Below are 11,636 nucleotides of genomic sequence, written 5' to 3' on the forward strand. Positions count from 1 at the left end.
TGCGTAGTGTGGGGGTCCTGTGGGGGGGAATTATACCTCAGCCTGAAGTGGGGCTTTAATAAAATGGAGACCTGAATGGAGAGGTGAGGAGGATTCTGGGAATATCATTTGATGTGACTATTTGTGTTCAGATGTAGAGTTTTCCTCCTGTGAAGTCTGGAGATCATATGACATCACATTGCCTCCACCTCCCTCCCTGATAGAAGAGAGAAAGAAGAAGAAGATTCTAGAAGTCACCAGAGAGATCACTGAGCTGCTGACAGGAGAGGTGAGCGGTGCCGGGAATTCTGGGACATTCTCCAGTAACAGACAAGGGATGTGTCTGGATGGTGACTGTATCATTGTGTGTGTCAGGTTCCTATAAGGTGTCAGGGTGTCACTGTCTATTTCTCCATGGAGGAGTGGGAGTATTTAGAAGGACACAAGGATCTCTACAAGGACGTCATGATGGACAATCAGCCGCCCCTCACATCACCGGGTAAGAGGAGACTTTATTGTAAAGGAGAGAGCAGTACGGAGGATCCACCTAGATCCCCCATCATCTGATAAACACATAGAAACAATGGATTCAGTCAGTGTGTGTGTTTCCTACAGATGGATCCAGTCATGGGAACCCACCAGAGAGATGTCCCCGTCCTCTGTATTCCCGGGATTCCACACAGGAAGGTCACACCATCCCTCATTGTTGCAAGGTTGGTGGGATTGAGCATCTAGAACATGGACTTGTGGAGATGATATGTGGAATTTGTATGTGACCTTAAATTTTACAGATGATATTTTCTCTCATTTCCTTGATTTAGAGTGGAGATCCAATCGATATAGAATTTGAGGTGAAAGCAGAAGAAGAAGAGGCGTATGTGAGGGATGATCAGCAGTCTATGGAGGAGGATGGAATAACGGGGACATTTATAGAGGAGGACACTCCTACAGAGATCAGCACAGGTGGGTCATGAACACTAAATCCATTCCTCCACCCATACTTGTCATGCTTCCCTTCACATTGATCCAGCACCGGGTTTTGCCTCCTGTCCGTGTTGCTCGGGTTCCTGCCTATCCCCCCTGAACCTAGGTATTATCAAGTCTTTGTACCTGTGTATTAGTGTTCCAGCAACGTGTCTTCATGTGGAAGCCGCACCCCTCTGGTTCCTGTGGTGTTCACTGCTGCTTGAGTATTCCCATATTCTGTGTGCTGTTTGATCCTGTCTTTGTTCTCAGTGTTTTCCCTCTGGCTGTGCAGTTATATTCCCTTTGGTTTCTGTCCGTGGATCCCCTCATTTCCTGTTGCTGTGTGTGTCCTTCTCAGCATTGTTTCCTGTTGTTTGCCTGCAGCCCTTTCCATCTTGCTGAGTCTCTCTGTCTGCACCATTGCTCAGCATCCCTCCCTCTCCTGCACTTTACACGTGTTCCCTGCGTCCTCTCCCCCGGAGCCCCTTCCTAGGTTGCTGCAGTAGGTGACCTTGGTTCCTAGTATCCTGTGTGTACCGCGTGTCCTTCCAGCATGCTATTTGGTTGCACTGTGCCTGCACGGGTGTGTTAGAGAGCCGCAACCTGGGGGCTGCCATGCAGCACAACATCCACCCCTCCAGGGGCTCTGGTGAAGACCGGATGGCCCCTTAGATCCTGCAACTCTTGTGTGTGGTCACAATGCTCCTGTATATGTGAGGACCGGTTCCCAGGTACACCTGTTTAGTTGTTTCCACTGGTCCACTATAGATCCTGAGTTTACAGTCCCAGGTGGTCTTCTCCTCTGATCGTGACAATACTGCTCTCTGATTGGTCCAGAGTAGAGTAACCACTGCAATATCAGCACATGGGACACAATTTATGTATCTAGACTGGATTTATATCGATTCTGGGGTTCAGCTGGCAGCAAAGTGTTCATCTTCTTCATAGGTGTTGCTCTACCTTGGCACTTGGGGCATGTGTCTTGGGGTTCTTACCAATGGCCGGATCTAGCAAGATCTGTTGTCTGCTGGCTGTGCCGGGTGGAGGGATATGTCTGTATAGTCTCAGACCCAAGTCACTGAGTGCAGTCTCAGGAGATGGGAGGCAGCGGTGTGGGATCTCTGCAACTTGTCTACAGTAAACATTTAAACTTCCTCTAAATACCCATAATTTGATTCCTGACCCTTATACTGTATATTATATAGTATATTGCATGTTACATACTCCTGACTCCTGCACTATATACTCCATGTTGTACATTACATACTCCTCACCCCTGCACTACTCAGTTGTACATTACATAATCCTGACCCCTGCACTATATACTGTATGTTGTACATTACATAATCCTGACCCCTGCACTATATACTCTATGTTGTACATTACATACTCCTGACCCCTGCACTATATACTCTGTTGTACATTACATAATCCTGACCCCTGCACTATATACTGTATGTTGTACATTACATACTCCTGACCCCTGCACTATATACTCTATGTTGTACATTACATAGTCCTGACCCCTGCACTATATACTCTATGTTGTACATTACATACTCCTGACCCCTGCACTATATACTCTATGTTGTACATTACATACTCCTGACCCCTGCACTATATACTCTATGTTGTACATTACATACTCCTGACCCCTGCACTATATACTCTATGTTGTACATTACATACTCCTGACCCCTGCACTATATACTCTATGTTGTACATTACATACTCCTGACCCCTGCACTATATACTCTATGTTGTACATTACATACTCCTGACCCCTGCACTATATACTCTATGTTGTACATTACATACTCCTGACCCCTGCACTATATACTCTATGTTGTACATTACATACTCCTGACCCCTGCACTATATACTCTATGTTGTACATTACATACTGCTGACCCCTGCACTATATACTCTATGTTGTACATTACATACACCTGACTTCTGCTCTCCCCCTCCCCCCACTGCTATATATACACATAATATGGACTCTCTTTTGTTACACCCATTTCCTCCCAGCTGGACATTTTATATCGGATGATGTGATTGGAGCACAGACTTTTACATGGTGATAATAATGTGATAACATCCTCCAACTTTGGAGCCTTAAACAGAAAGTGATAATGAGGGAGGAGTCAATACCCCAATGATGGTGGTCTTCAGGATCAGTCCAGTCTTCATCTTGGTTGTTCTCCCCCCATCCTCACTCTCTGACCTCTGGTGGGGCTCAGCCCCGCTGTTCTTCATGACTAAATCATGGACTAAATAAGGAAGTGCAGTACTTCTTGTGTTGGGAAGATGGCGATGAGTGATAGAGGGGGTGGGGACCCTCGTCCTATAATCCCCTCATCACTGTCCCTCCTATAAAAGACAGTTCTGGTTGTTTCCTCACTCTCTGACTAAGGTCCATGAATAAAGAAATGATCTGGTAGGAGATCAGAGGAGCCATTTCCTAGTTCCCTTGAGGGTGGAATTGTAAGCTCCTCAGAGACCAAGCTGCCTGATGTGGGCGGAGTCCTGGTTTGGGGGAACCAATCAGCTCCTGTCTAGTAATCCTCTTTGTCTTTGTATTTTAGTCCATGGCCGGGAGATGAGGAAAACCTCCGAGGATTGTCTCACTTTGTCTCCAGACTGGAAAGTAGAAGATGAGGACATCACACAGTATAGTCCAGGAGAAAACCCGGCTCCCTCCAATGTCCATCCGGCACCACCCAGTTTAGATGGACCATCGGATTCCTCGTATCCTGAGGAACCTCAGACTGTGCGGGACCGGGCCGGCCTTCCAACAGGGAAGAGGTTCTCCTGTACTGAGTGCGGGAAGGGATTTAATTTTAAATGCCATCTTAATGTGCATAAAAGATCTCACACAGGGGAGAAGCCGTATTCCTGTCCTGAGTGCGGGAAATGTTTTTCAGTGAAGTCCAATCTTTACACACATCAGAGATCTCACACGGGGGAGAAACCGTATTCCTGTCCTGAGTGCGGGAAATGTTTTTCAGAGAAGTCCACTCTTTACACACATCAAAGATCTCACACAGGAGAAAAGCCGTATTCCTGTCATGAGTGTGGGAAATGTTTTTCAGATAGGTCTATTCTTTACACACATCAGAGATCTCATACAGGAGAGAAGCCGTATTCATGTCCTGAGTGTGGGGAATGTTTTTCACAGAAGACCAATCTTTACACACATCAGAGATCTCACACGGGGGAAAAACCATATTCCTGTTCTGAGTGTGGGAACTTTTTTTCATTGAAATCCCATTTTCACAAGCATCAGAGATATCACACGGGGGAGAAGCCGTATTCCTGTCCTGAGTGCGAGAAATGTTTCTCAGAGAAGTCCAGTCTTTACAGACATCAGAGATCTCACACGGGGGAGAAGTTGTATTCCTGTCCTGAGTGTGGGAAATGTTTTTCACAGAAGTCCCATCTTTATACACATCAGAGATCTCACACGGGGGAGAAGCCGTATTCCTGTCCTGAGTGCGGGAAATGTTTTTCACAGATATCCCATCTTTACACACATCAGAGATCTCACACGGGGGAGAAGCCGTATTCCTGTCCTAAGTGCGGGAAATGTTTTTCAGTGAAGTCACATCTTTCCAGACATCAGAGATCTCACACGGGGGAGAAGCCACTTTCCTGTCCTGAGTGAGGGAAATGTTCCTCACTGAAGTCCTGTCTTCCTGTACATCAGGGGTCCCACAGAACCCTGGAGGTGTATTAGTACTTTGAGTGCGGGAAATGTCTTCTAGATGAATGTTGCTGGACATCCCAGCTCTCATGTGGGGAAGAAGCACCCCCTGATATACACCTCAGATATACTCCATGGCTGATCTTCATCATGGAAGAAACAGTTCATAAGGAGATCAGAGGTCACCAAAGATATGTATGAAGTTTCTCTATTCCTAGTTCAGATTTGTAGCAGAAATCCCCAACATGTAGCAATACACGGACAATTGATATCAGACAATGAGGCAGAGGAAGGCCAATCATGAAGCTTTGGGTGGTGCAGCATAGACTGTAACAGGGTCCTCCAGGAGTGCAGCTCACACTGCGGGCAGAACTCCTCCTACTGGGACATTCAGGCTTCACACAGCCACAGCTGCACTCCCGGGACTGCCACGCCTGGACTGTATATGGGGCAGGTGTGGAGGGATGAGGAGCAGGTCTTGGCTAATGGAAAGTGGGAGCATCTCTGAGTTACTGATGGATATACAGTATATGGAGATCAAGGAGAGTTCATCTTCTTCCGGCTATAGATGGGGCCCTTCAACAGTTGGGGTATAGGGGGTGATAATGACTGGGTCAAATCTGCAGAGAAGATGGAGCAATGGGATCTCCTTGGATGAAGTGGGGTAGAGGTGTCTGCTAGCTGTGTCCACATGTGAGAAGTAGAGCGGAAGAGGGGGAGGGTAAAGGTGTCTGCTAGCTGTGTCCACGTGTGAGAAGTAGAGCTTAAGTGGGGGAGGGTAAAGATGTCTGCTAGCGGTGTCCACGTGTGAGAAGTAGAGTGGGGGAGGGTAGAGGTATCTGCTAGCTGTGTCCACGTGTGGGAAGTAGAGTGGAGGTGGGGGAAGGTAGAGGTGTCTGCTAGTGGTGTCCACGTGTGAGAAGCAGAGCGAAAGTGGGGGAGTGTAGAGGTGTCTGCTAGCGGTGTCCACCTGTGAGAAGTAGAGCGGAATTGGGGGAGGGTAAAGGTGTCTGCCAGCGGTGTCCACGTGTGAGAAATAGAGTGGAAGTGGGGGAGGGTAAAGGTGTCTGCCAGCGGTGTCCACGTGTGAGAAGTAGAGTGGAAGTGGGGGAGGGTAAAGGTATCTGCTAGCAGTGTCCACATGTGAGAAGTAGAGGGTAGAAGTGTCCGCCAGCAGTGTCCACGTGTGAGAAGTAGATGGGAAGTGGGGGAGGGTAAAGGTGTCTGCTAGCCATGTGGGTGGGTCTGCTCCTCACGCTCCTGGGGAGATCTCATCTTTTTAAAATGGCGACTTTCCTAAAACTACTTTATCCACTTCAATCCATTCCTCTACTACTCCGGCATGGAGACGTAACCAAACTAAACACAGCTCTCTCACAATTTCTCTGGAGGGGTCGCCGTCCACGCATAGCTTTGCAAAACCTCTATCTCCCGAGGAGCGAGGGGGGATCGGGCCTTCCCAACATTCACATACCGGAGGAGCGAGGGGGGATCGGGCCTTCCCAACATTCACATACCGGAGGAGCGAGGGGGGATCGGGCCTTCCCAACATTCACATACCGGAGGAGCGAGGGGGGATCGGGCCTTCCCAACATTCACATACCAGAGGAGCGAGGGGGGATCGGGCCTTCCCAGCATTCACATACCGGAGGAGCGAGGGGGGATCGGGCCTTCCCAACATTCACATATATTACCTTGCATGTCTCTTACACATCAGTCTAGACTGGCTATCCAAGTCGTCTATTTACTCCACCAGCTAGAATCTGACATGGTAACCCGCACAATGTAGCTGCTATTTTACACGGCAATATAAACCAGCTTCCAACTCTAAAAAAAACAACCCTCTTTTACATGACACTTTGGTGGCCTGGAGAGAAATCAGATGCAAATTGGGAGTGTCCCCATGGGTTTCCCTCTACCTCCCTATTCATGGTAATACATCTTTCCCTCATCCACAACAATACGCGGCCTACGCTAAATGGCACACCCAAGACCTTACACTTGTTTCACAATCTTTGACTCTTCCTCCGGTAAACCTCCACCAATCCTGCGGACATTAGGGACCCTGGACTTGCCCTCACACCATTTTATATATGCAATGCAAGTAATAAACTTTGTTAAATCACTAGCTCCTGACAAGCCTTCTCTTTTTCAAACCACATTGGTTGACACTCTGTTGAGCAGAGGCAGGTTCAAGATTTCAGATATTTACTCCCCACTTAACCTTTGCTTTACTAAACCTTTAGGCCCTGATTTACTAAGACTTGAGTCTACCAGCAGACTCTGACCATTCAGGCAGACTCAGTGAAATCAATGAGGACCTGTCAGTCTTCTGAGTGGCGTCTAGCAATCTCATTGACGAACGTCTACTTTGCTATTAGTAAATGTGGAATCGCGTCTGGCACATTTTTAGATGCAATACCGGATATGTTCGCTAGATGGCGCACAAGCGCGGGCTTTATAGTGTTGGCGTTTTTCTGTTAGCAAAAGAGAATACTTAGAATGTAACATAATTAGTACTCCTGTATTAGAATTGTTTTGTTTTTTTTGCTGTTTCTCCAAAATGATCAGACAACTAATGCATTTACTAATGAATGTCATACATTCTATTTTCAAATGTTAAACATTTTCACACTTATATCTCAAATAATTTGGATAGTTCTAATTTCCCAATATAATGAGATATCTTCCTTCTCTGTAATCATGTAACTATTCTATGTTAAAGTCAAGTGCAGCGCTATAAATGCATGTGATCAATAATGAACGCATGTAAAAACCAAAAAGTGCAAATAATTGCAATAATGACGTAAACTGGTAAATGGTGCTAAAATAAGTTCATATAATCATTCCTGAATAATGGAATGTCCTTGGTGTGAGAGTACCAACTCAGAGAGTGCCTATGAATGGCACGTGTGGTCTCTCCGTGACGGACAGTAGTGCATGAGCTCGTGAAAGATAAACCACCCTTGGGACTGGTCTACACTCACCAGAACAAAAGCATTAATGTGCATGGGTTATACACATCACACATCTGGGGGTGCAGCGGTATGCTGGCAGCTATGGGTTAGTCATCCAGCTCCAGCCATCCATCCATCAGGGTGGGTGCCCAAATGGTCCTGGGGAGGAATTAGCTCAGCCACAGGAGCCAGAAAGGTGCTCAATAGTGTAGTACACTGTCACAGGGGTGGATGATCTTTCACGAGTTCATGCACTACTGTTCGTGGTTATATTTATCTTGTGTAAGACCATTTTACTAGTCTATATCATTTGACCAGCGCTCGCTCTATCATTTTTAAACAATATAACTATTCTACATTGTAGCTCAAACTGTGTCTCCCACAGTGGTTTAGTGGTTAGAGCTCAGAACTTGGGTCATGGGTTCTAATCCCAGTCATGGCTGCATCCCAGTTTGCATGCTTTCCCTGTATGGATGTGTTTCTGCCAACACTCAAAAGACATGTTGTTAGGTTCATTGGGCCTGCATAAATGTTAAAAAATAACATTTATGAATGTTAACAAAATGGAGATCAATTTTCTGGGTTGTGTCAGCGCCAGGAATATTGATCAATCAATTATGATTTTGCCTAATGACTAGAAAGTGGATGAATGTTACCTGCGTCCTGTTCTTCCACCAATTTGGAAATGTGCAAGTTTCATGCTGTGTATATTTCATTGTAACTTTTTTATCTTCTTTTAAATCTGTCTCCTTATACAACTTAACCCCCTCCCCCACCCCATCATCACCTGTCCCATATGCAAATCTATGGATCACCGCCCCACTCTTTTTAACTATTTACTGATTAAGTGAATGTGTCTCATTTTCTATCAGCTACAGCTCAGATCTCACATTATTATACGATTGCTGATTGTATATCACCACTAGTCTGTTTGAATTCACAATTCCTGGTCAGTCCCGTTCCCTTACCTCTAATAATCTTTAGGACCAGTTCACCCTACATGTGTTTCAGTTGCTTTTTCGGCATCACAAACGCACAGAAAGAAGGTTATATGGTTGTCAATGTCATAGTTCACATCAGTGCTTGCATTTTCAGTGCATTGCAGGTGCTGTAAACAAAGTTGACCACGCTGCATTGTTTCTGCACAGAACTGTACTGGAACACATTGAAATGCCCTTGAATGCACTAAAACGCACACGTCCCTAATTAAATTGAATAAAACAAAAGTAGAAAAAACTAACTGGAAGGGATACAAAAATGCAATGCAACGTGTCCAAAACGCATCCAAAATGTACTGGAACACACTAAACATGCATGCCAAAAGGGCATGAAAAAAAATGCATCAGGAACGCATCTAGACTGTTTCTATAGTGTGAACTGGCCCTTGGGACTTGTTCACACCATTGGTGGTGCAGAAATGCATTCAAGAACACACATTTTCCAGCACAGCAAAGAAATGCAATGCCCTCTGTAGATGTGCACAGGTACTATAATGAAAACGTAATTGCACCTCCACACATCTATTAAAAACAGCCCCATTCACAGCCACAAAAACACATGGCACCACACTACTGTGCGGTTAGGTGTAACAGACTTTGAAAATAACATGCCTGCAGTATTTTGGCATGTTTCCACATGTTAAGCAGCCCATTGAATTCAATGGGCTGAGGACAAAAAAAACACAAAATGCCCCATTCACACAGGTTCCTTGGCCTGTACAACACTGTTTATGTGGCTGGAGCCACCTATTACACTATGGGGACACAGCAGCTGTATGAACACAGGTTGTCATCTGACAGGTGTGAAAGCGTGGGGAAGTGGCCCTGAATGCTCACTTTCTGTGTTCAGGGCTGTACACCTGCAACCATATGCTTGTCAAATTAGGATCTGCAGCATTCACATAGTGTAACATAGGTTGCATGCTAATGGCGACAGCCACAAAAACCAACCACTGATTCACACTCTACAGGCCACAGCACCCATGTGAATGAGCCCTCAATTACACAACGTTTGATTTATTAACTTAGTACAGTTTTATCATTTGGATTGAACAGGAATTTATTTGTGAATGTGTCCATGAAGAAAATGCTGTGTATTTTTACCATATATATAATTTGGATATTTTCTCTGGTGGTGGGGGCCTGTCAGGTATGCTGTATGGGGCCCCGTGATATCTAACAGTGGCCCTGGGTGTATGCTTGTGTCTGTGCCACCTGTATAGTTAGGAAGAACAATAAGTTCTTCTATGGAGTATCTTGAACCTCTGCTATGTACCTCAATGCATCTAGGGATCGGCCACGTTTTCCTATGAAAAATAACAAAATTGGTTGTAATGTTTCCCCTGAAGCAAGCGTGAACTGACCCCTTCATATTATAAAACAGACCGAATCGGCATTTTCCACAATTATGGATAGGCCAGATCTGTGTGCCCAGATAGGACCTCCCAGTGGCCATTCTATGGACAAGGTACACCTTCCTGTATGCCTGATCTTTATTGAGCTGCAATAGTCAATACGCTGCAATGGGCAGAAATATTTGGAAACAAACCACATGAGCTCAAGTATCCAAACGTGAATGTTCCTTCATAGCAAGCCTCCATGATGTACTGTATGGGCCTGGCCCACTCCAAATGAATGCATTGTTCTGGTAGGTCCTCCTATGACAGACTTTAGCTACTTGTGAAGGACATTGCACTGACTTTTCCTCAGATTGCATATTATCTGGCCAGTCTGAAGTCTCGGGAATACAATCAAGAGGATCTGACACTTTTTTAAGGTAACAAAAAATAGTCTTTAATTGACTCAACATAAAAATAAGCCAACATGGCTAAAACATATCTTGAAAATATGGGGACTCTGATATCCGGCGACAGTCCGTTCACCAACGAGAAGCAATTCTGCACCCTAAAACCAACATAGAGGAAAGGGATGGTCAAATTGCTGTGCTGCTTCCAAACCACCTCTGGCATGCCAGGGTCATTATGCAGGTCCTCGATGCCAATTCTTGCCTGGGGCCACAAAATATCCACTGGCCACGAGTGAAGGTGAGTGGAGGACGTGAAGGTGGATTTCTACCAGCTTCAACCGCAAGCAGTACCACTCCTGAAAAATGAGAGCAAATAATCATTGACACGTCATCATGACAGTCAATTCTCAGTGCAGGCTATCTAGAGTGTCTTTCCTTTTTAACCATTTCAAGAGTTCAAGGAAACATTCTTGGAGCATCTACTGTGTTTGGAAAGGCCCAAGGTCCCCCCCTCCCCCAGGCACACTAATGCTTACTTGAAGTGGAGCCCCATCCTGATTTCATGATGTGCTTGAAAAGCTTGCCTCTCTGGTCTACGTGGCTCATGAAGGAGTGTTCTGGGGCTCACACCAAAACAAGGTGCTTGTTCGGGGAGCAATGGACAGGAGAGAGGGGCCAAGGAATGCTGGCATGGGAGCAGCTAAATGAATGATCTTGGCTGCTCTGTGGCAAGCGGCTGTTCAGAGCAGGTAAAGCAGTCCTTAGACGGGTTGAAAATTGGCTGATCTTAAAAGAAAGAAAAAAAGAAACACTGGTCATTAGAGATGAGCGAAGTATTCAAAAATTCGATTCGACTGATTCGGCGAATTCGTGGAAAAATTTCGATTCGAGTCGAATATATTCGCTGTGAATTTAACTTAAAAAAGGGTGTTTCTAGGCTTCAGAGAGACTTAATATTAGTGCTGAACACTGTACCTTTAATTTAAATGCCCTTGGAGTCTGCTGGGGAAGAGAAATAATACTGTCAGGCAGTATGACATGCAGATGAGTGCCGTCGATCTTAGAATCACCGCACACTTCACTCATTTGGCCAGTCACGGGGCCAAAACCAGAGTGTGGAGCCACAGTGTGGCGGTGGAGGCAGCAGCAATGGGAGGCCATACAGCACCCTATGACAAAAATGGAAACCACCAGCAGTGTGAGGAGACCTGAAAGTGGCACATGGCAGAGTGTGGCGATAGAGACAGCAGCAATGGGAGGCCGTACAGGGACCCATGACACAC

At 45.7% G+C, this 11,636-nt stretch overlaps 1 protein-coding gene across 1 annotated transcript in view; it reads left to right on the forward strand.

The window, feature by feature from the left end:
• LOC149441821 (uncharacterized) overlaps window positions 1-6,779 on the forward strand; it is a 69,494-nt gene extending 62,715 nt beyond the window's left edge. The window contains exon 3 of the mRNA XM_089656861.1: window positions 3,551-6,779. Coding sequence (XP_089512987.1) covers window positions 3,551-4,612 — 1,062 coding nt within the window. The 3' untranslated portion in view covers window positions 4,613-6,779. The remainder of the gene's footprint in view (window positions 1-3,550) is intronic.
• The last annotated feature ends 4,857 nt before the right edge of the window (window positions 6,780-11,636 follow it).

The sequence above is a fragment of the Staurois parvus genome, unplaced genomic scaffold, assembly GCF_062004578.1.
Source record: "Staurois parvus isolate SC_StPar_1 unplaced genomic scaffold, SC_StPar_1.0 ptg000942l, whole genome shotgun sequence".
Taxonomy (NCBI): Eukaryota; Metazoa; Chordata; class Amphibia; order Anura; family Ranidae; genus Staurois; species Staurois parvus.